Source organism: Myxocyprinus asiaticus, chromosome 33 (genome assembly GCF_019703515.2).
Source record: "Myxocyprinus asiaticus isolate MX2 ecotype Aquarium Trade chromosome 33, UBuf_Myxa_2, whole genome shotgun sequence".
NCBI classification, from domain to species: domain Eukaryota; kingdom Metazoa; phylum Chordata; class Actinopteri; order Cypriniformes; family Catostomidae; genus Myxocyprinus; species Myxocyprinus asiaticus.
This window is the reverse complement of record NC_059376.1, coordinates 21,740,005-21,764,872: the sequence shown is the minus strand read 5'-3', so window position 1 is coordinate 21,764,872 and position 24,868 is coordinate 21,740,005. Positions and strand designations below refer to the sequence as shown.

Here is a 24,868-nt window from a genome sequence, read left to right as displayed (position 1 = left end):
AATATTTTTTTTTTTTAAATGTGGTCCAACTGTCATCGTTGTCTAAAGTTTATAACTCACAGGGATGCAAACTCATGAGGGTCAAAAAAGTCAAAAAATAAAAATAAATCACCAATCCACAAATTATTATTATTTTTTTATTTATTTATTTAAGAATAAGCTAAAAGCACAACTAAAGCTATTTTAATTATTCAAGTATATCAAAAAAATATCTGCACAACTGTGCAGAAGTAGCTGCAAAAATAAAAGGTCTTTTGTTGTGGCTTGCCTCTGTTTCACAAATTTGTTCAGTTTCATTGACTAGTTTAGTGACCACTTCTGGAGATACCACTAGTTAGCGACAAATGAGCATCTTATGAGTGAGTCTTTGAGACATTCTGAGATGTTCACGACCGAAATCTGCCAAGAGACTTTATAGTATTTAAGCATTATAAGAACAAAGAAGATCTATAATTTCCATTCAGTTTGTGAACTGCAGAGCATGACTTTTCATCCAAAAAGACAACAATAATAGTCTAATAATAATAATAATAATAATAATAATAAGCATCAGTAATGTCCTTACCTTCTCCTTTATTAAAATTTGCATGTCGAATCTACTGACTTCAGTAGAATGTTTAAGCATTATAAGAAAAAAGCAGATCTACTGTATCATTTTCCTACAGCATTTAAACTGCTGGGCATGACTTGTATTAGAAAAGACAACACTAATAGCCTAATAATAATAATTTCACATGAGTTGAGTCGAGGCGTCAATGCTCCGCTCGACGCCAGATTCAAGCAGCGCTTTGCCCTACACATGACAAGCATTGCAGTAAGCATCGCAGAGGGGCAAATTTACAAGTTTGCCATGCAAGAAAGTGGGAGGTGTGCACAATAAACATTGAAAACATTTATTTGGAAGAGAAAAAAATTGAAATGGCTTTGATTGGAGAAAGTAAAAACAGGACTCGTTCATGTTTAGGTCTTAGTGTTTTTTGTTGTTTTTTTGGTAAATGTAATTACACTAGTAAAGTTAAATAACTGGGGTCTCTGGATACTTGGAAACGATAAGGTAATAATTAATTAAAATGAATTATGAGGCATTCAATACCTCATCATAAATTTGGACAGTTTTAAAATATATATTGTAGCTTTGTACTCTTAAAGACATCATTTGTGAGGCAAAACGTGTGTGAAAATCACTTTGGTGTGACGTTGGAGCCAAAGTTGCGCTGACGCGTCACTTCATAGACTTCAGTGTATTCGGCAGCACTGATGCGAGTCATGTGAAAGCCCCTCAACATGTAAAAACATCAGTCACTGTAGAGCCGAGGAGGGCGGGGCCGGGCTGGAATGAGACACACCCGGTCCCCAATCAGCCTGATGGGGCGCGCGAGGGATAAAGGCGGCCAGGGACGACAGTTCGAGAGAGAGAGAATTACAGACAGCTGTGCTGTGTTTTCAGTTGTGTGTTTTTGGTTGTGTTTTTGGTTAATAAATTATTATTTAAGTTGTCAAGCCGGTTCTCGCCTCCTCCTTTCCACTAAACCCCCTTACACTGGTGCCGAAACCCGGGAAGGAGGAGGGATTCCCGTCGCAGGGTCCTCGACACTGCCGTCCACCCAGGGGAGCGCCGCTGCCGTCCGACGGGGGACGGAGTAGCCCGACCACCCGGACGCGGGGAACGGCCGCCGTCCGCGAGGCGAGTGGGGACGGGACTCCCCGACCGCCTGGAGCGAGGGAGCCGCTGCCGGGGGCGGAGGAGTGCCCTGCCGTCCCCCGGGAACGCGGAGGGGTCGAGAGAAGACCGCCGTCCGCGGGGGGAGGAGGGAAGCGACTCCCCGACCGCCTGGAGTGGTAGGGCCGCTGCCAGGGGCGGAGGAGAGTCCCCACAGGATGTCGGGAATGCGGAGGGGCGTTCTGTCCACTGGGGGTCGGAGGTCTGACTCCGGTCCGCCCGGGGAGGAGCGGCTGCAGTCCCCCTGAGAGGGTGGAGTAGTGATCGAGGACCACGCGACGGCGCATCAGAGAACCGGTGAGTTTTTTTTTTCTCTCTCTCCTCTCTCTCTCTCTGTCGCTCCGTGTTAGCCTTTCCCTCGCCATTTTGTGTTGTTGTTTTTTTCCCCTCCTGTCTCCTCCCAGGTCAAGGGCAGTCAGGGCATAAGGCACGCCCCCCCCCCCGGAGAGGAAGGGTGGGGGGGATGTACGTCATGCCGGGGGCTCCCCGGCCTGAGGCAACGCCGGGAGGAGTGTAGAGCCGAGGAGGGCGTGGCCGGGCTGGAATGAGACACACCTGGTCCCCAATCAGCCTGATGGGGCGCGCAAGGGATAAAGGCGGCCGGGGACGACAGTTCGAGAGAGAGAGAATTGCAGGCAGCTGTACTGTGTGTTTTCAGTTGTGTGTTTTGGTTGTGTTTTTTTGGTTAATAAATTGTTATTTAAGTTGTCAAGCCGGTTCTCGCCTCCTCCTTTCCACTGAACCCCCTTACAGTCACTTTTACACATTAATAGCTCTTCCACCCTTTTCTCTCCGTGATGAAAAAGGTAGAGTCACATGCCCATGCTGAAGTAAACAAACAAAATGCCCCTCTCATTCAGTCGGTTGGTACATGTACTAGGTCATTCAGTTTGTTTATCAATGAGAAGTTTCACGAGTGCCGCTTCTCACTATTCCCGCGCCAAGCACATGATTGGCTGTAGCTGTAACCAGTCAAGCGATCTGCCTCAGTTGGACCGCGATTGCCAAGCACACGATTGGCCGCTGCTGTAATCAATCACGAGGGTGTTAGCGCCCTTAACATTTGATGCTTCACAATGTGCAGCCGCCAGCAGTGACAAAACTATACAAATTTTCGTATTTGACTCTTATTCCGAGTCCTGATCAACCATGTTTTTGTACATGTAATGGAAACCTGGCTAGCAATACAGTTAAACTGTTTTATATACTGAAATATTTTCAAGGACATTTATGTATTTTTCTAATTTTCCATGACTTTTCCATGACTGGAAAACTGCATTGCAAAATTCCAGGTTTTTCAGGACGCGTGGGATCCCTGTCTAGATTAATTAGATGTTTTTGTTAGTTGCATCAAAGACGTATGCATCTGTGTTAAAAACAGACTTGATATCCTGCTTTTATTCTGATGATTTTTCTTTTTTTAAATGTTAATATGGTACATCCTTTGGATGGTTTGCAGGTTACAATTGTGAAAAAGACCCATCATAATATTGTGTTATTGATTGTAGTTAGTAGCAATCTCTTTTATGCAAAGTCATAAGGCATCTTCATTCTGATTAGATATCCAATCAAAAATTAGGCATTGAAGTCTCCCTAAGAGGAAGTGATATGATGAAGTCTTAGGCCACTATGTATTTCCCATCAGGGCTGGGGTATTCTGCCCTTATCCTGCACACACAGCAACTGGGTATTACTGGAATAGCATCCCTGGGTGTGCTGTCACCAAATCGCCATCTAATGAATTGAGCATTGGCCCCATGGTGCAGCTGAGCCCCCTCACGCAGCTCCGCTAGGGGATCCACACAGAACAAAGCCGTCTCGAGGACGGAACGATTGAGGACCATTGTTGAAAAGAGAGGGGAGGAGGTTATGCAGCATCCTTTGTTTGATCGACTGGAGGCATCTCCAGTAATGGTGTGTCTGTGCTCTGTCCACTGCTGTGCCTGCTGGGCAGGTTTTCATCTATCTTAAGCCCACCACTCTGGCCATTCTGTACAGGCAAACTTGTGCTTTGCCCACAATGCAGCACACTGATCAGAGTCTTCATGCTGGCCATATCATTCTGGCAATGAACAGAGAAATCATGTTGTGCTATTTTTTATTTTTATTTTCTTGTTATACATCAGAATAAACTTAAAATATTGCTGATAATGCACAATAATAATGCAATTGCACAATATCACACAAGCAAGAGTGCTGTTGTATTGAATATCTTAGTACTGAGAATATTACCTTGCGCTGGTGTAAGGAAAGGGGTTTTGTCTCTTGTAGTCTTTTCTTTTTGGATTTTTTCACCACCCTTAAATTGTCCTCATCCACAAATGGCACACAAAGGAAGCACTGCAACAGACACATTACTACAGGCTAGATTCATAAACACACTATCCCTGTTAAAGCTGTAATTTAATCTGTGTCAATAAAACAAGCATGGACAATGTTTAACAGCTGCCATACAAAATATGTTTACATGCCTCACCAATATAAGTGCTGTGCACATCTAGACAATGTACATATACTGTATGAAAGTGGTATGTGTATCTGTATGTGTGTGCATTTGTTAACCTCTTGTCTGTCTTGCACTGACTCAAACTTCCTTTCGAAGTAGTTCTGTTTGGCCTCTTTGAAGTAACAGCTGGTGCTTATAAGCCAGTCAAGGAAGATTGTTGTCTAAAGAAGACCCAGGGGCAAACTCACTTCATTACTTCAAACTCTTATTTAGATCTCCATTTGAGATCTTAACGTTTACTTACTAGAGCATAATATGAGAGCATTGATCCAGTGTAGATGATAAGCTGAATAAATCTGAACTTTCCAGCCTGTAAAAAATACAGAGATATCTCTGTGTATCGGAAAAGCCACAACATGCAAAGTAAAGCCAACATGTGAAAATCAGGTCTCACCTTCCCAAACACCATGACATCAAACCTAATGCCATACATTTTAAATAGTGTTCTCTGCTCTACACCATTCACTGTTGAGTACCTTGCAACCCTATAAAATAATTTAAGGCCAGACAAGGGAAATATCATTGGAGTTTGTATTTTAAAGTAAACTAGATACTGTAGGTAATGTTTGTCAACAGTGCTGGGTAGTAACAGATTACATGTAATATGGATTACAAAAATCAAATACTTGTAATTGGATTCAATTACATTTGAAAATACTCATAAGCGGACTACAGTTACTTTTTATAGATTACATGATTACATATTAAGGCAATGGCAGTAAATTGTTAATAATTTATTGATAATTCTTATCATTCTGTTTTTTCAATCTTTTACATTTTTAATTCTAAATGTTTGGTAAATCTTCCAGTGTTTTCGAAGAGAGGGAGAGGGTTGTGTGTATTGCACTCAGAACTGATACTCTAAGTTTGCATGTTTTTAAACTTTACATTGCTCAAACACAACAACAAAAAAAAATTTCAATTACTATTTGAACCATCACTCTGTGTGTAATATAACCATGTGTCGCAATGTTTTTGGAAGGGTTTTGTCCATCAAACGCATCAAAATGTACAAATACATGTCATTTCATATTCAATTGGATTAGCGTTGTAAAGATACTTTGAGTTTTCGGCTTAAAAATTTATATGAATGCACTTTTGGTGTAGTGACAACTTTGAGATGTTTTTGTAACACTGATTCACAAATATAACTGGTCTGATCTCTTACCACACCTTGAGGCCATTTGTAAAATGGTGAAATCACTTGACCACATTTGTGTTAACGTGCCCCGGGAACCTGTCCATAACTTTAGAAACTCCAATAAGAAACTCAACCATATTTTGGTCTGTCATTGATGGAGGGCCTAGACCATGATCAGCATCATGGGATTAAACATGAAAATATGAAAACTTCCCTCATATTTTTACATTTGCAATAATTTTTCTGAATTTGTTAGATAGATCACCACTGATATACAGTATATATATAGAACTGGATCGCTGATACAACAATAAACTGCCAGCAGGAGGTGAAGCCACTGGAAGTGTTCGAGCGGCCATCTTGGTATGCCCAAAGTGCCACAGAGTATCAATGACTGACAGGTGAAAACACCCATTTCATCATCTCCGACCTCCGGATACTACAGTCACATTTCACCCTCTAGTGACAATCATGTTTATGTTTATTTTGCTCATTATGGATAATATTCATTACGAGGGAGAAGATATTTGCGGCTCCCGATGTCAGGGCATCACCTGCCCTGGTGTTCAGCCTATCAAAATCGAGAGAAAAAAGACACATAAGTCGCATCTCTGTTTAAGTCGCACTGACAGAAAGTGCATGCAGCTGGCAGTAGGACCCGGGAGCAGCCGCCCGATCACCATTCCCCGGTTCAGATGAGTGTGAAGAAACATCATTGTTTGCATGTGAGGAGATGTGTTTGACAGCAGTCTAGAGTCTGTTAGAATAATACTGTTATAATGGACAAAATATGTAAACTGGTTGCATAAAATACTTTGTAAAGGCAAAATATTCTGAATTGGCAACTTTAAAATGCTTCTGCTGCCTCTATGACTGATGTTTTCATCTGTTTTGGTGCACGTGTGTTTGACCAGCTGGCATCAGTTACGTATAAATGATCTATATACTGTAAGTCACTTCGGACTATAAGTCGCAGCACCTCTCAGATGATTAAAAAAACGTGACGTATATTCCGGAATATATGGTAAGTAGAAAAAGCTGTAAAATCTGCTTGTTTAGGGTGACAACACATCCTTTCCCCTGGAAAGGACGTGTCTTTAGAATATCAGTATGTGTAACATTAGGGCAAGGCAGGACAGGCTGAAGACAGGAACAGACGATGACGATGAAGTGTGAACCCAAGTGCAGTATTTATTAACAACGTGAAATCCAAAACGAAACAAGCAAAAAACTCGACTAGACTAGACTACGTTACACCAAAACAATACTTGACAAAAGACAATGGCAAACATGAGGGCTTAAATACATGAACATGGATAACCACATGACAGAGACAACCAATGACGAGACTAAACTCATAGTTAACATGATAACAAGGCAATGAAACAAGAACCAATGATAAAACAGAACTGATAACAAGACTCATAAACACAGACCAATGAAGAAACAGGATGAGTAAACATGGTGGAACAAGTCACATGACAAGGAACCAATAAGAACAAAACACATGAAACATGGCGGGAACAGGAAATCACATTACAAGAAAGAGGAAACAGAAACTAGGAACTACATTTTCAAAATAAAAGACATGAACACAAAACATGAACAAAAACACATTTAAACGTGACATCTCTCCCACAAGCAGCGGCTCCCGATGCCCAAACATACACAAAACTACCTACAGAGTTCAATAGGGAGCTGGGGGGGGGGTGGAGTCCTTGAGGCAGGGCCTGGCGAGACAGGGCGTGGAGCAGGGCCTGGCGAGACAGGGCGTGGAGCAGGAGACCAGGGTAGAGCCAGTGGCCAGAGAAGTTGCTCCAGGAAGGGAGTGGGGTCTGGCGGTTTGCGTGGCAGCTCTAGAAATGGAGCAAGTTCAGGAGGCCTGGGAGGCAGCCACAGGGCAGGGACAGGGTTCTGGGCTGCGGAAGTTAGACAGGGTTCAGGAGGGAGCGGCTCAGAGGGCAGAGCCGTGAAAGTCTCAGGGATTGGCCGTGACAGGGGAAATGTCTTGGTAGCTGTGAGCACAGGCAGTGGCAGGGTAACAGTCTCCATGGTTGTGAGCACAGACAGTGATGAGGGAACGACCTCCATGGTCATGGGCACTGGCATTGATGGGGGAACAGCCTTTGTGGCTGTAAGTACAGGAAGGGACAGGGGAATGATCTCTGTGGTTGTGGAAACTGGCAGTGACAGGGGAACAACCTCCGTGGTCATGAGCACAGGCAGTGACAGGGGAACAGCCTCCGTGGCTGTGAACACAGGCAGTGCCTGGGGAGTAGGAGTCCTTCTTCTCCTCTTCTGCTTCCAGACGGCCGTGAGCATAGCTGTGGGAGAATTGGAAGGCGGAGCCATGGCAGGCTCAGGGGACGGAGACGTGGCAGGCTCAGGGGTCATGGGGACTTGGCATGATGGGACAGGCATACCGACTTGACAAGGTGGGGCAGACGTGGTGACATGGCAAGGCGGGGCTGCTTGACTAGGCATGGCAGGTGTAGTGGCTTGGCTTGACAAGGCAGGCGGGACAGCATGGCAAGACGTGGCAGGCGGGACAGCGTGGCATGACGTGGCATGACATGGCAGGTGGGACAGCGTGGCATGACGTGGCAGGCGGGACAGCGTGGCATGTGTGGCAACGTGGTATGACGTGGTGGCTGAGGCTTGCAACGCTGACTCTGGGACGGACGAGGCTTCAATACCTGGCTTGTTGACTATGGCAGGCGTGGGCGCTGGCTCGTGGCAGGCGTGGGCGCTGGCTCGTGGAACGTGGCAGGCGTGGGCGCTGGCTTGTGGAACGTGGCAGGCGTCTCAGGTGTGGTAGCCTTATCAGCCCTCATCAGCCACTCCCACAATGAAAGACGAACCGCTCAGCACCAGGGCATAGTCCATGAACTGAGCCAGAGTCCATTGGATTTTGCCTCCAGGCATCATGGAGCAGACTGGCTCATTTAAGCCCACACGAAGAATGTCCTTAAGAGTGAATTCATTGAAGTTTACCCGGTCACAGAGTCCACAAAACTCCACAACGAATTCTTCAATGGAAAGACTCCCTTGACGTAAGCGCAATAGTTGAACTGCTAGGTTCATTTTAGATGGTCAAGTATTCTGTAACGTTAGGACAAGGCAGGACAGGCTGAAGACAGGAACAGATGATGATGATGAAGTGTGAACCCAAGTGCAGTATTTATTAACAATGTGAAATCCAAAATGAAACAAATATAAAAAACTTGACTTGACTTGACTTGACTTGACTATGTTACACCAAAACAATACTTGACAAAAGACAATGGCAAACATGAGGGCTTAGATACATGAAAATGGGTAACCACATGACAGAGACAACCAATGACAAGACTAAACAAATGAACATGATAACAAGGAAATTAAACAAGAACCAATGATAAAACAGAACTGATAACAAGACTCATAAACATAGACCAATGAAGAGACAGGATTAATAAACATGGTGGAACAAGAGGGTCACATGACAAGGAACCAATAAGAACAAAACACATGAAACATGGCGGAAACAGGAAATCACATGACAAGAAAGAGGAAGCAGGAACAAGGAACTAAATTTTCAAAATAAAAGACATGAACACAAAACATGAACAAAAACACATTTAAACGTGACAGTATGTTGGCTTTGTTGGGGAGTAACGAAATACAAGTAACGGGAATACGTATTTAAAATACAAAATATAAGTGACTGTATTCCACTACAGTTACAATTGAAATCATTGGTAATTAGAATAGAGTTACATTCAAAAAGTATTTTGATTACTGAAGAGATTACTTTGCATTTTATTTTCATTTATTTCATTTAATATTTAGTCCTTTCAGATGGAAAAATTTATACATATAAATGATGCTGTGGCATTGGGGGTGTGGTCAAGCGTCCGTCCGGAGAGAGAGAAAGCCGTAAGGGCACTTGCACCTGAGCTAGATTATGTTTAACACCTGTTTCTAATTCCATTGAGCATGGGGAGAGCGGCATATAAGCAGCCACGCCACCAGCAGAGGGGAGAGAGAGAGAGAGAGAGAGTGTGAGTGAGTGAGTGAGTGAGTGAGTGAGTGAGTGAGATGAGTGAGAGAGAGAGAGAGAGAGAGTGAGTGAGTGAGTGAGAGTGAGATAGAGTGAGTGAGTGAGTGAGTGAGAGAGAGAGTCTGGCACAAGGAAGGCCACAGTGTTCCTGAAGCTGTTATGTTTAATCTGTTGTGTGTGTGTGTGTGAAGCTGATGTGTTTAAGTGACTACGTGCTTGTGAAGCTGATGAGTTTGTGAAGTTGTAAACACTGAAGTGGCCGATTAAAGGTCTAACCTCTGGAAAAACCCCCTTCCCTGTGTTCTCCTTCCCTTCCGCTGTGAAGTTCGTTGCAGATATGATCCAAAGTGCATTTGAACAGCGGTGAAACACTTTCTTATGTGTCACATTCATACGAGCAGACAGAGAAGTAAGTTTGGAGCTCAAGAAATAGAAATAATCCTTGTGTAAACTGTCAGCTTTACGCTAAGCTAAAATGCTATTTCTAGCCATTTTACATGCACATGTTACCAGACACGATCATATTTTTTTATCAAGAAAATTCACATTGGATCATAATTTCTTTTTTCCTAGTACGACCTTTGAAAACATTTATTCTTGATGATAATTTTTGTATTGTTTTCCTGTAAAAATATCTAAAAATCCTTAAAACAAGATCAATTAGATTAATCTTGTTTTAGAAACAACACTGCATAAGATATTTAGGTTTTTCAGAGAATGTATTTTGAACATGTGTATTTTGTCTTACTGTACTGGCAGAGTTTTTATAGTCAAAACAAGTGAAAAAATCTACCAATGCTGAAGAAGTAATCCAAAGTATTTAGAATACGTTACTGACCTTGAGTAATCTAACGGAATACATTACAAATTACATTTTACAGCATGTAATCTGTAGTGGAATACATTTCAAAAGTAACCCTCCCAACATAATTATAGTTCATGAATACAAAAGGGTCCAAAAATCTGAAACCACTAGTAAAAAGGCTTCTATTTTCCATTTTTCAAATACATTTGTGTTTGACTCTAAATTAAATTATCAGGATAATAATGTGGCTCGTGGAACGTAGCAAGCGTGGGCGCTGGCTCGTGGAACGTGGCAGGTGTGGAAAGTGAATAGTTGAATTGAAAAATTAACATGTATTGTAGAGTTTCTTAGTACTTCGTAATTGTTTTTAGCTTCAATGACAGCATGCACTTGACCTGGCTTGGACTTTACAAATTTGTGGAAAACCTGATTAATTTTATTCCAGCATGATTTAAGAATGTTTAAAAGAGCATCTTGTGTAGGTAATTAAAGGGAGCTACATGGTCAATGTCACAAATTTGATTATTGGATAAGTGACCATCAAATAGTGCAGAATCTAAAATCTTATTCATTTTACATAATGTTTCTTTGTTTAAAATTTTTCAAAATCATAAAAGTTTCTGTTTATTTCCAAGTTTCAGTTTTGATTTTCAGTGTGGTCTCAGACTTTAGGATTCAACTGTATGTTAATGATTTTTACCATTTATGACCCAAAGTCAAGAATTTCAATTGTTCTCACCTGAAGTTAAGGCCAGGATACAGTTTCCGGTTGCTTTCTTTTTCATCCAAGCAACGGAACGTATATTTGGACAGACAGCTGTGAAAGATCCTGTTCAGGTCACAGTCCCAGTTGATCTGGATCCCAATCACACCACCCTGTGGAGCAGACATTACCAGCAATGCTAAACAGCCTGCATTGCCATAACTAGATGACATTAGTCCTGGCAGTGTATTATAAAGTGTATTGATACAGTGTGCATCATCAGGAAGACATTGTTTCTTGGAGGAAACTGATGGAAAGCCAGGCTTTACCTCCACTGCCATATCGGCAAATTTCTCTTTAGCCTCACTCACAATATCTCCCAGTCGGAAAATGGGACAGTATGGATTTGTATAGCAGTTATAAAGGCAACCTTTAAGGTCCGTGTCCTTCATTTCAGGTAAGATGTTTATTCTAAATCAAATACATAAATGAACGGTTTATTAGGAGTTTGTAATGTTGATAATGATTATTGGCTACATAAAAAATCTTAGGGACCGTTCAAACCAAACGTGTTTTTGCATCTATGTGCAGTGTTTCTACAATTGTTCTTCTATGTAAACATACACTGGACAGCTTTGACGTTGCACCACATCTTGCTTTTATTTCAGCGTCTCATGCACAAGTGGCACATTTTTAAGACACCATAAGAAGTTAACAGAAATATAACTTTTAAAAACACATCTCGAGACACTTGCATTCTGTTCCATTCATTGCGCTGCATCTAGCTTTTTAACACAAAAATGCATTTAGTGCAAACGGCCCCTTAGGTTTCTTCTGGATAGGATTTACTTCATATTCTGTTAAAAGTACACATATGGTTGAAGTATGTTAGTGCAACGGTATATAAAAATGTTAATGCAATAGCATTTGCTTCTGTACAACATGTAAATACATATAGGTCAGTTTATAAATTAAGTACTACCGTATTTAACCTCCTTGTGGTCGCTATAATGTGGTTCTCGCTTTCGGTGGGGCACGTGGTGAGTTGTGCATGGACGCCGCGGAGAATAGCATGAAGCCTCCACACGCGCTATGTTTCCTTGGTAACATGCTAAACAAGCCACTAGATAAGATGCGCGGATTGACGGTCTCAGACGCAGAGGCAACTGAGATTCGTCCTCCGCCACCCGGATTGAGGCGAGTCACTACGCCACCACAAGGACCTAGAGAGCATTGGGAATTGGGCATGCCAAATTGGGGAGAAAATCCAAAAAAATAAATAAATAAAAAATTGTGACATTACATATTTTAGCCAGCAGGTAGAGGCAAAAGACCATTTTTGTGTGTAATATGAGCCAGTTGGTGACATGAAGAGAGTCAGCATCACTCAGTGATTACATTCAACAGCACTCCGTGATCGTATATATTACTACTACACTACTAAAGCTAGGAAATAGCTTTAAACAGCTTTAAACTAACAACTTCAGCATTAAGGCTCATCACAGCTGAGAGACACAACAGACTGATTAATTACACAAACTCAAGGTGCTTACCTGTTACCGGAGTTTCCACATTGGAGGGGACATACTGTTTAAAATGGCAGAGGAGATTGAGGTTTCTATAGTGAATGACTCTTGCGCACCAGCAACCGTGAAATAGGGAGGAATACCCCCACTTGGACGGTTATTTTTCCACTGAGAAAATAGGATTTATTTCACCAAAATGACATTATCTTCAGAAAGCTGACTAACAGACTACAGCATCATCAACAGGTGATCGCACATGCTCCACATCTCTCTCTCTCTCTCTCTCTCTCTCACACACACCCACCAATAACATGTTAGAAACAGCCCAAGCCGTGATACTAGTAGTTCGAAAGTGATGTTTTTGAGAGGCTTGGATGCATCATTTGTTTTGAACCAGCAAAGGCAGATTCTTATTAGTCACGTAAGAAAGTAGTTCCATGCACAAATGCGTTTTTATGACCGTACTCAGTTTTTCCTCATTTAAAAAATTTACTTTTTCATCGAACTGTTGTATATAAGCAATATCACACTAGCAATCGTGCTATATGGCCCTAAATCAGCACTGCTGTGATTACCAACGGCACTCGGCCTGCGGCAGAATTACAGCAGTGCTGATGTAGGTCCATATCGCATTCATATGATATTGCTTAAATATGGCCTGGATACCTATATTCAAATAAACAAACAAATCAACATTTAATATCATTATGAAATATGACTGGTCTGAGATGTGTGTTTTGCTTATGATGTTTCCGCAAATGTGCAGGACAAATGGACAGCATGTAAATCTCAGCACACACAAGCTAAATTGTAAAAGTTTTTGCATTTCAGAACTAACAAACCAAGGCCATTGTCTTAAAAGGTAAAGGTTTCAGCCAACTTATTCTGTCAGAATAAACACATGAAGCTAAAGCATGCAAAGTAATGTTAAAAGTTAATCGTAGGATTAACAATACCATGACTATACCGGTCTGAAAACCCTTTCTCGCAGTCTTTTTCTGTTCGACACAGCTTCCCATATGGTGGGACCTGAAGTGTAAACAAAAGACAAGAACTGCTGTTTTAGATTAATACTATTTAGCTAAAATGGACAGTGGTGTATGATTCCCAACGTCTGTACTTTTCTCTGGACAATTACCTTGTTTTTGGTTTTCTGTGACATTGACATTTGTCACCATGAAAAATGAGTTTTTTTCCCTGAAAACGAAAACAAGGACACAATTTTGTATCTTGTTTCATTGTTAAGTATTATTAAGTGCTTTTAAGTGCTGCAATATTAGCATAATTCTGCATGAGAAACCTTTAGGGACTATTCCAGGTTCAGCACAAGTTAAGCTCAGTTGACTGCATTTGTGGTATTAATGTTGATTACCACAAATTAATTTACACGCATCCCTCCTTTGCTAGATTAGCAAGTGATTTTTTTCACACTAAAATCGTATAAACAAGTTTATTGTTTACATTTTGTGGCTACACTTTTGAAACGGTGAGTATTTTATCGTTTACGGATTGGCCCCATTCACTTCCATTGTAAGTGCCTCACTGTAACCCTGATTTTTTAGGGGGCCAAGCAGCGAAGCTGCTGGAACCCCATTGTAATTGTACTGATTTTCTTCTTTTTCTTTTCTGCCCTAAAAGTGTCTGGGTGTTAGAGACCGTAAGTCGTGGAGACACCAAACTTGGCAGGATGATCCCAAATCCCCCTCACTACTCAGGCGCACAAACGCATACCCATAAGGGCTAGAATAGAAATGATTTCCTTGAATCAAGCCATACAAAATGTATATCTCCAATTTCATTTACGTCTATCATTTTGAATTTTTTGAAAAACCTACTTTTTCAAATTCCTTCTAGACCGTTAGTCACTGTCAGGACTATATTTAATTTAATTTTTTTACAGAAAAGGTGGGACAAGTTTAAATTAATTTGTGGTAATCAACATTATGCCGCAAATCTGTCAATTGAGCAATATTTATTGAACCCAGGATATTCCTTTGCATATGTACATGACATAGTAAATAATAATAAACCATCCAAATGGAAAGATTACCTGAGATGTCCCACCACATCCCACACAACTTCCCCAATGTCTGGTATATTTGCCTTTGCCACTCCCTTAACCTTTGTGGTGACAGAGCTCACCACAAGATCATACTCTTGATATTCTTTATTTCATAATATCATGACACTGTAAAGTAAATACATGGAATCGTCTTGGGACACTGTCATTGCATCAGTCCGGATAGAACCACAGACAAATCTCTAGTCATACGAGTATAATGTGTACAACAAATTGCAAGTTTTAAAACATACATCATTACATCTACGCACAGCACGTGTAAATATTAAAGTGGCAGTGAATGTAAATGAATGAGCTCTTGTTGAGTAATGCACGTGCGTGTCATAAAAGCAAAACAACTGAGAAGCTCAGTGCAACACTTATCAAATGAACATCAAGATAACTCCGAATTATTTAAACTGACTGTGGAGTCTAGCCCTGCTTGCTGAGGAGAAAAAGGTCACATGGTCATCTGGAAGAAGACAGTGATGTGCGACAATAATACACTTTCTCAACATGGAGAAAGGCTCTACTCTGAGTCAAATGTCAAAACAAGTACATAATCATATCAACCTCTGTATTTCTACGCTATTACGTACGTATTACGCTGTTTATAATCTGTATTTTCAGCCATTTGCATAATATTTTTGTCAGTCTTGGCTACTCGCTATTTTTAAGTAATATTTGTAGTAAAGTAAAAAATAAAATTTAGCCAACAGTTTATATGTTCATATAAAACATTATTTCCCATTTTACTTTAACTGGATGAAGTGTACAAAGACACAATATAGGCCTATATATGAAAGAATTCATTGCATTTTATTTGTTATTTTTTAAGACATAAGTGAAGAAAGTTTACAGGAGTTTAATAAATCCATTGCTTGTCATTATCATTTATTTGCAACTAGATTGGTCATCATATACATAAGAAATTAAGAAATTATATTTTAAGATCTATGTTCTTAAACCTGATTATAAATGATAACCAATCAATTGTCACAAATCTTGATAGTCTAGGCCAGGGCAGTGTTGTAGTCGAGACTAGCTCAACTGAGTACAATTCCAGGCCAAGACAAGAGCTAGAGCTAGAAGGTGGAGTCAGAGACATGACTCAAACTGTATCAGCCTAATGGAATCTTAAAGGGATAGTTCACCAACAAGTGAAAAATTCTCTCAACATTTACTCACCTTCATGCCATCCCTCAGACATGTCCAATTGGTTTTGGATGAGAACAGACCAAATATAACTCCATTTTCACTATAAATCTTGACATCAGCAGTCTCCTTGGCAATCATGATTTCAAGCTCGTTTACACTTCCTAGCACTATCTAGCGCTCTGCAAGGAAATGTAAACGAGCTTGAAACCATATGGGGCTTTTCCACTGCACGGTACAGCTTGACTCGATTCGACTCTGCTCGCTTTTTGGGGGTTTTCCACTGTGGATAGTACCTGGTACCTGGTACTTTTTTTAGTACCACCTCGGTCGAGGTTCCAAGCGAGCCAAGCCGATACTAAATGGGACGTCAAAACCCTACAGATCACTGATTGGTCAGAGAGAATCGTCCCTACCAGCATCACTGGATTTGCGACACGGGACATCAACCCGCTAGTTTTAAAGTTAGCAACAGCGATAACAATATCATTTGTTCACGCGAATTTTGAATTGTAAAAAGAATTGGCTGTGCGCAAAACCACGGAGTGTCAATAAACGAGGTGCCTCTCGTTGGCGATGAACGAAACGACACGAAACGAAAAAGTATTTCAGGAAGTTTCTCAGCTGTTGGCCGCACACGGCTACCACCGGATCTACCAACAGTGTAGGGAAAAGTTAAAAAAACTTAAAAGTGACTACAGAACCATCAAGGACCACAACAGCCGGAGTGGTTCAAACAGAAGAAAGTGGAAGTGGTTCGACCAGATGGACACTATCTATGGCAATAGTCCGGCGAGCAATGGGAGGGAGAGTGCCTTGGACTCGGCCACAGCGTTGTTGGAGTCCACGATGGAGGATGGTACATTTTGTTATGTTAACTCTATATTCTGCTTGAAAACTTCACTTTATTTAGTTGACCAGCTACTGGAAAGCTTGCTTCTAAAACAACCAAGCCAATTTAACTGATTAACTTGAGTAAAATCACCATGCAACAACTGCTTTATGCAGCACAATGAGCTAGTAGCTAACAGCTAGCAGTCATGTTATTGTTTATGGTCAGCAATGTTTGTGCCGCATTTAAGATGATGTCACGGCAGTAGAGGCAGCGCAACTATGACGATCAGCCTATAATCCCACCCACGTTGAGGCGGCACTAATCTGCAGTGGAAAAGCAAACTCAGAAAAGTAAAGCGAGCAGAGTCGAGTCGAGTTGAACCGTAATGTGCAGTGGAAAAGTGCCAATAATCGTGCCTAAAGACTGCAATGGCAACATATACAGTAAAAATAATTAGTTACATTTTGTTCTGTTCTCACCCAAAACCAATTGGATTGCTTTAGGAGACATTGATTAAACTACTGGAGTCATATGGATTACTATTATACTGCCTTTTTGTGCTTTTTGGAGCATTCACTTGCGAGGACCTACAGAGCGGAGATATTCTTCTAAACATCTTTGTTTGTGTTCTGCTGAAGAAAGACAGTCATAAACATCTGGGATGGCATGAGGGTGAGTAAATGATGAGAGAATTTTCATCTTTGGGTGAACTATTCCTTTAATGAACGTGTCTAATGTACTGTGTAAACAGCTAAACTGACTCCAAGTTTAGGCTTATGTTGGTTTAAACCATATTACCAGTCATGAATAAAAATGAAATAATGAAATAAATGCCACATCATACGTTTAGCAAGATCAATTTTATTACAGTACTTACATGTCTGTGATAACAATTTGTCAGTAAAAAGTTAAATTAAAGGATCAGGGTGTGAATGTGAGTTAGCATGGCAATACAAACAACCAGCTTCTAAGTAGCCAATTATATTCCATTAATTTTAATGAAATATTCCATTACAATGTATTCCATTACTAATTACAATACTTCTTCACACAAACTATCATAGAGAGAGAGAGAGAGAGAGAGAGAGAGAGAGAGAGAGAGAGAGAGAGAGAGCGCAAGGGGGTGCAATAAATGTATATGCAAACTAAATAATGGGAAATGCAGACATTTAAAAAAATAAAACATTTTGTAGCAGACACTAGGTTCCAAATAACCTCCTGACCTCGTAGGAGTCTCTAGTCATGCGCAAAAGAAAATCAGTCATTGGTTAATGCTGGATGTGTCAATCAAATCATCAATTTAGTGAAAAAAATTGCAAGATGATGATGATGATGATAATAAAAATAATAATCTTGCTTATTTGAAGGACAAAGATTTAATTAGGCAAAAATGTAACAAATAACATGAATGTACTATGTATTCACCCACAAACTTCAGTAAAATTCACAAATTCTCTTGCCTTTGTTTGTATAAACTGAACTGTAGCATGGTGCATTTCTATCATTTTACTCATTTGTGTTTTCAGATTAAGCTTTATTCATGATATGCCATTGATTTCAGCAGGAATAATTAATTACGGAGCCACTTTACATACATACAGAGATAAGTTTAACTTCTGTATAAAACAGCATGCTTCTCAACAGATTTCACAGCTGTGCAGCTGACCTTGTGTGCACATCATGGCCATTGTGACTGAAGCTGGAAACATTCTTTTTTTGATTGTTATGATATTTGGTGTTGTTCCAGGGAACATGTTTAACTTAGTTTTGATCATAGAACAGCAAATGAAGACCAGAATCATTCAGACTGTAGGTCTTATCCTATGCATCATCTCCATCAGCAACATCATCTTGGTACTCCACAGCTTTCTCAGTGGCGGTGGCTCTGTTCCTGCAGCCTGATATCTGGTGTGTGAAGCCATATCCTTTATTTATAAGGACTGTTATATATCAATTGTTGAATATCAGCTGCATCAGCTTCTGGACCATCGTATGGCTAAGTCTCTTCTACTGTGTGAAAGTTGTGAGTTTCTCCTCCGAGTGCCTCAGTTCACTGAAGAGGAACATCTCCACTGTTATCAATGGTGCAGTGCTGCTGAGCTGCTTAGGCTTCTCCTTGTTGTTCTTACCAATGTTCTCACTCAAAGTTGTAGATTCACCGGAAGACAACTACAACGTGTCTTCAAATTTCAGCCCGAACGAAACCTCAAACGCAGCCTGCCCAATGCCCATTTTTGCTACAGAGGTTGACAAAACATCATACATTGTTGCTGTTTTTGGTTTTCTCTAAATCCTAATCCCTTTGATGATCATGTTGCCCACCTCTCTCAGAATGGTTGTCCATTTGGGCACTCATACGCTGACCCTCCAGTAGAACAAGACCCAAGTGCAGGGTTCAGACTCATACCTGCTGGTGTGCAAGCTTACCATCTCCCTGGTGGGGGTATATCTGACCAGTCTATTTATAGTTGCTTTGTTCTTCATTATAAGGATAATCAAGGTAATTGTGACCTACCTCATCTTAGTCTTTGGCTACAGTTTTTACAGTGGCATGACGTCTGTCCTTCTGATGGCTTCAAATAGGTATCTGAAAGAGAAGCTTTGGAGTCTGTTCTACTGTAGGGAGGTCAAGGAACAAGCTACCAAAAGCCAGACAGTTGAGATGGGGGACATTTTATATACAGAAAACAAGTACCACCGGGCACTTGATTTATAAAAAACTAGCACTATGTTACTTGTTTCTGGTTTTAGATGAATGTGTATCTTACTAATGGCTTGATTGTATACAGTGATTTGCTTAATAGTTATGAATTACTGTATAACTAGTAAAATGTTAGTAATAACAAATCTAAATATTTTTATTTGGGTTAGTAAATACAATTAATTTGCAGGATTAATGAAATAGTCCTTTTAATTTTGGTGACTTTAATGTAAGTAATCTATTAATTGAATCAGATGTATATTCATTTATTTGAATGAATTTTGAAAATGTATGAATAGAATAAAATGTAAATGAAAACTCCAGCCTTGTACTTTTTATCTTCTGTTTATTTTGAATATAGTGATTTTACAATTGTGACAGTTTCTAATCTATGTCAAATCTAGTCCATCCCAATACTGCACAATGACTTGATGAAAGATCAAAGTTCGAATTTAAAACTAAAGTAATCAGTTAAACATTTTCTGAATCCTAATCTTGAGAAACTCCGGTATACCCTTGTTTTCAAATGTCTGTGGCAGTATATCAACATTCATGATAACCTTATGAGCCTCATCGAAGACTTCCACACCAATCTCCTTCTTCACTCTGTCTCTCCATGCCCTCAGAGCAGGTCTGCCTTCAAACACATCTAGACCTGTACCGACCGGCTTAAGCACATACAAACATACAAACAGAATGTCAATAACGTCAATAGCTCATTTTATATAATGTCAATATCACAAGCACATGATCTGGGAAATCAGATATAACATATCTATAGACAACTATTCTATGAATTCAATAATGCTCATACATTACTATGGACAGTTAACCTTCCTATGGTATTCGTCATTTTTGACCAAAGTAAAAAAAAAATCTAATTTAATAAAAATGGCTTCCTTTATCTGAGCAGTACAAGACTTGGTGGCTTTTCCACCATTTGCTATCTTGATTTGATAAGTCTAAATGTCATAAGAAAAGTAACACCTTTGGTATTCGCGGTCAAAATTGACCGACCATTGAAAATTAATGTGAAAGACCATAAAACAGAGCAATTTTTTTATCTGTCAAATGCAATCAATAAATCAGCCACATGCAGAAACAGACAGAAATTACAGGGTGAGACTAAAACATCCTCAGTGCTAAACATACACACTCGCTCACACACAAACACACACGTGGGTACTCCTATCATAACGAGGGCTCTCCATAGACATAATGATTTTTATACTGTACAAACTATCTATTCTATCCCCTAACCCTACCCCTACCCCTAAAGCCCATCACAGAAAATGTTTGCCATTTTTACATTTAAAAAAAAACAAAAAAAACAACAACTATGTTTCGGATGTTTTTAAGCCGTTTAAATTACAGGGACATTAGGGGTTTCCTCATAAACCACAATTATAGCATAATTACTAGTGTGCAACCTAAACAAATTTCCTCATAAACCACCAAAACCAAAAAAACACATACACATGTTTGCAAAATACATTTTTACTAGGGAAAGTTTGAAATTGCAAAATGTTTACTCTGGTTTTTCTGTTTTACACTCTAATTGAATTTTCAGAATTTTGCAGTTCATTTCTGTTTCTTTATGTTAATTTTCTTTTTTTTTCTTTTTTTTTTTTTTCTTTTTCACCCAATTTGGAATGCCCAAATCCCAGTGCGCTTTTTAAGTCCTTGTGGTTGCGTAGTGATTCGCCTCAATCAACTGGGATGAATCCCAGTTGCCTCCGTGTCTGAGACCATCAACCTGCGCATCTTATCACGTGGCTTGTTGAGCGCGCTGCCACGGAGACATAGCATGTGTGGAGGCTTCACGCCACCCACCATAGCATCCACGCTCAACTTACCACACACCCCACCGAGAACGAACCACATTATAGCGACCATGAGGAGGTTACCCCATGTGACTCTACCCTCCCTAGCAACTGGGCCAATTTGTTTGCTTAGGAGACCTGGCTGAGTCACTCAGCATACCCTGGGATTCGAACTAGCGAACTCCATGGGTGGTAGCCAGCGTCTTTTACCACTGAGCTACCCAGACCCCCTGATGTTCATTTTCTTGACATTGTTATGCATTTACTTTGAGTTGTTTAAATTTAAAGATGCTATATGTAATATTGACAACAAGCATTTGAAATGGGTACTGCAGTCCAAATTCAAAATATTGGAGAGTTGTCTGCCCTTCCCCAGATTCTAAGCTCATGCGGGTTGCCAGAATGAGGACACACAACAGGAACGAGCGAAACTGAAAATGTCAAGCAACGACCTTTACAATGTAAGTCGATCAGTTTTTAGATGGATTGCGAGGCTTTTTAGGTCGGGTGGAATCTGTTATCTCTGATCCAGTTTGTTTGTTGGCTTCCATGGCTGCAGCACACAGGGTTGTTTGCCTGAAAACTTGTTCAAATCTGGCAACCCGGAGGTGTCGAAATACTATTGGTGAGTGGGCAGTGGGCGGGATCACACAGGCCAAAACATAAACAGAAATTCCGGCCCAGAATGGAAACTTCAAAATAGAATATACTGGCTATAGCATTGTTAATGTAGAAGCCAGTATTTCAACTTAGAATGTTTCCTAATTCTCTAATGACATATTATGGTAATTTTATGATTTAGTACAGTAAAAATATTACATATAGCACCTTTAATGTTTGAAATAAATTACTGGTAGAAAAAAATGCTTATTCTGTGTCTTCTCTTTGTAACACCATGGTCAGGTTTGATTGCAAGCATAATGACATTAACTGCAAAAACTGACACTTCAAATAAATTTTAAATTTCCAAATGCATTTCTTGTGATAAAATATAAAATTAAGTTACAACAAGCCATCAGACTACACAGTAGGTGTCTACAGCCATCTACTGGCTGTTACAGCCATGACATGGTTTTCAAGTTATGTTATTTATATTTTGTTCACCAGATGACAGCAATATGCCTCCAATGTATGTTACATTCTCATATTTTCTTTATGTTTCAACTTATAGAAGTGTATGTTCTGAAATTTGTTTTCAGAAATTTGCATATGTAAATTAATGGTAAATTTTAGAAATGTACATGTAAATAAGATCAAAATAGCATAAAATCCCAAAAGAAATAATTTATATATATTTATTGTTTTTACTTCAGGGAAGAAAAAATAGCATAATTATCATCATCCAAAAAAAAAAAAAAAGGGTTACACATCTGACCCTTCCGGTCCAAAATGACCGCAGATACTAAAGGGAGGGGCCGTTTTCCAATACCATAGGAGGGTTAAAGCTGTTTTCGCACTATCACTCTGGCACATGCAATGCCTCATTCACCACTTAAACACTGTGAACATGGTATATTATTATTATTCCAAAAGCATTTTGTTTTCTTTTATTCGAATCTCTTATCGTAACGTAATTGTGATAAATTAATATATTTTCTTCTTATATTTTTTCTGTCTTATATATAAATGCAAAGTCATTTACTACATCTGTACCTACAGTATGCACCTTTATGGATGTGAAATCAAACTTTGACTTGATGAACACCAAAGTTCTAGAATGGGTTTTTACCTGCATCATTTCTACAATGGCTGCTAGATCTGCCAGTGATATTTTCTCTCCAATTATAAAGAGTCTGTCCTGCAGAAACTTATCCTCAAAGATATTTAGAGCCATGTTGAGGTCCTCCACAGCAGAATCCATCTTCTCCTTGGGCACTGGGGCCCCTGTGACCACAGGCAACACTCCCTACAATTGTGAAATATCATTTACAGGCCAACACCTAATAAAGAAATGCATTTTGTTACAGTAAATGTAACAGATAGAAACTTTTCCATACTTGATAACTAGTACATAGCAGTAACCAACATGTTAGCATTACACAGGGATCTAGACCAAAAGAATAATAAAAAGGGGGAGAAAATAAATGCTGTGTAAGTTACTAAAGTTCGGATGGAAATGTGCAAACACATTATTGGCTGCATGAATGACTAGCAGAGCACATACTACAAAAAGTGAAAGCAGACTAAAGTTACATAATCAAGATTTACTCAATGCACACACAGACACCAGATAAAGTTGACTTACTACTGCAATGTTTAAACAGGAGATCTTACCCTAAACCAGAAGACCTTTGACCCATTAGCTCTTATGTTTGTGTGCTGCCAGGATAGATACTCATCTACTCGTGCACGCTTCTGTAGGTCAGCTGGGTACCAGTGGTCTGGGGTGCAATGTTTTGCTGCCAAGTACTGCAGAATAGCTATGCTGCACAGCACAGCAGTAAGGCAATGCACAGTGTTAAAAGTGCACATATAAATATGTGCCCAATGTGAAAAAGGGTTGGACTGCACTTGCTAACAACATACCTTTCTGTGAGGATAAACTCTCCATCTTTAAGGACAGGTACCTTCCTTATAATGCTGACCTTCCCGAATTCTTCTCCAAAATGTTCACCTTTGAAGACAAAGAAAAGAAAATCTTGTATTTAAAAATATTATTGAACATCACCAAAACAACCTGAATACGTTAGGTTATACCAACAAAACAGATTTTTAGGATTAGATTAAGTAGAAATAACTCCTTAAGGTGACAATTGCACCTTTTTACATTGTATTGCAACATTGCGTATATTGAAAATTATATGGAAAATTGCAATTTCAAACTTACAGTAAAACCAAAATCAATGCAAAAATCTATTACCTGCAGACAGGTCCACGGCTTTGTATTCAAAGGGAATTTCTGTTATCTTGGCAAATAGGAAGACGGCACGACATGGCTGGGAATGTAGGTCGAGATACAGCTCAAGTGGCATTTTGGATTGGAAGAGTCTGATCAGGCAAGACGAGTGCTGCTTCTCCAAACTTCACATCTTCAGATGCTTTACGTTAATGCTCCGCCTTCCAGGGGTCAATAGTACAATGTTCTTGACACCTAAAACTAGGTTACCATGTTATGGCTTCATCCGCTTCGTTTATCTAATTAAATGCAATTGATGTCATGATCAAAGACAAACAGCAAGAGCTGACATATGTGTGCATGTCACAGGGAATTTGCCTATAGTGATATAGTGAGGAGACAAAAGAGTGAGAGAGGACATGCTTACATAAACTGGAGAGAAAGCTAAAAACTTGCTACATCCACTTCAACAAAATGTAATAATTAACTTGAAGTTTGGGGGTGGGGGGGTTGTGTGTGTGTGTGTGTGTGTGTGTGTGTGTCAGCAAATATTGCTGTAACAGGCTAAAGTCCAGAGAACTACTTTATCCCCATCTGTAGGAAAACTCTCTTCACCTCACATATGCACAGTTTCATCAGTTTAATTCATTATAAAAAAAAAACATATAACATTTAGTAACATTGTTTTTTAATAACATAATAAACAAGTGTATTCATATAAATACATAAAAGAGAATAAGCCTATACAATAAGCATTTGTTTTCCATTTGTTTTGAATTGTCAACCAATTCCTGTCAAAGATAAAGTTTATTTTTTTATGTTTGTTTCCCATGCCTGTATTTTTTGAAGGGCATTCAGTTATGCATCCACGTGCATACAATCATTTTTGTGTGCATCTTTTTTTTCCCCTTTAATGCAAATCCCTTTAATGAATTTTCTCTTTCATGATTATTCTTTTGTTCTCTTGTAATGGGTGTGTGAGGATTTTTGTGTGAGGCATCTTTCCAAAAATCTAA

The 24,868-nt window shown here is 39.7% G+C and overlaps 1 protein-coding gene and 2 pseudogenes across 1 annotated transcript; 1 reads left to right on the top strand and 2 right to left on the bottom strand.

Moving 5' to 3' along the window:
- Window positions 1–3,339: 3,339 nt before the first annotated feature.
- LOC127424606 (P2X purinoceptor 7-like) lies at window positions 3,340–15,696 on the bottom strand (annotated as a pseudogene).
- A 1,687-nt stretch (window positions 15,697–17,383) lies between these two features.
- Window positions 17,384–19,382, top strand: LOC127424481 (taste receptor type 2 member 40-like; annotated as a pseudogene).
- A 137-nt stretch (window positions 19,383–19,519) lies between these two features.
- On the bottom strand, window positions 19,520–24,194 carry gstt1a (glutathione S-transferase theta 1a). The gene is made up of 5 exons (XM_051669748.1): window positions 23,877–24,194; window positions 23,543–23,630; window positions 23,291–23,441; window positions 22,746–22,922; window positions 19,520–19,861 (listed from the first exon to the last, which is right to left on the bottom strand). Exons 1-5 carry the CDS (start codon window positions 23,986–23,988, stop codon window positions 19,661–19,663), a joined length of 729 nt encoding a protein of 242 aa, XP_051525708.1. The 5' UTR covers window positions 23,989–24,194; the 3' UTR covers window positions 19,520–19,660.
- Between the last annotated feature and the right edge of the window lie 674 nt (window positions 24,195–24,868).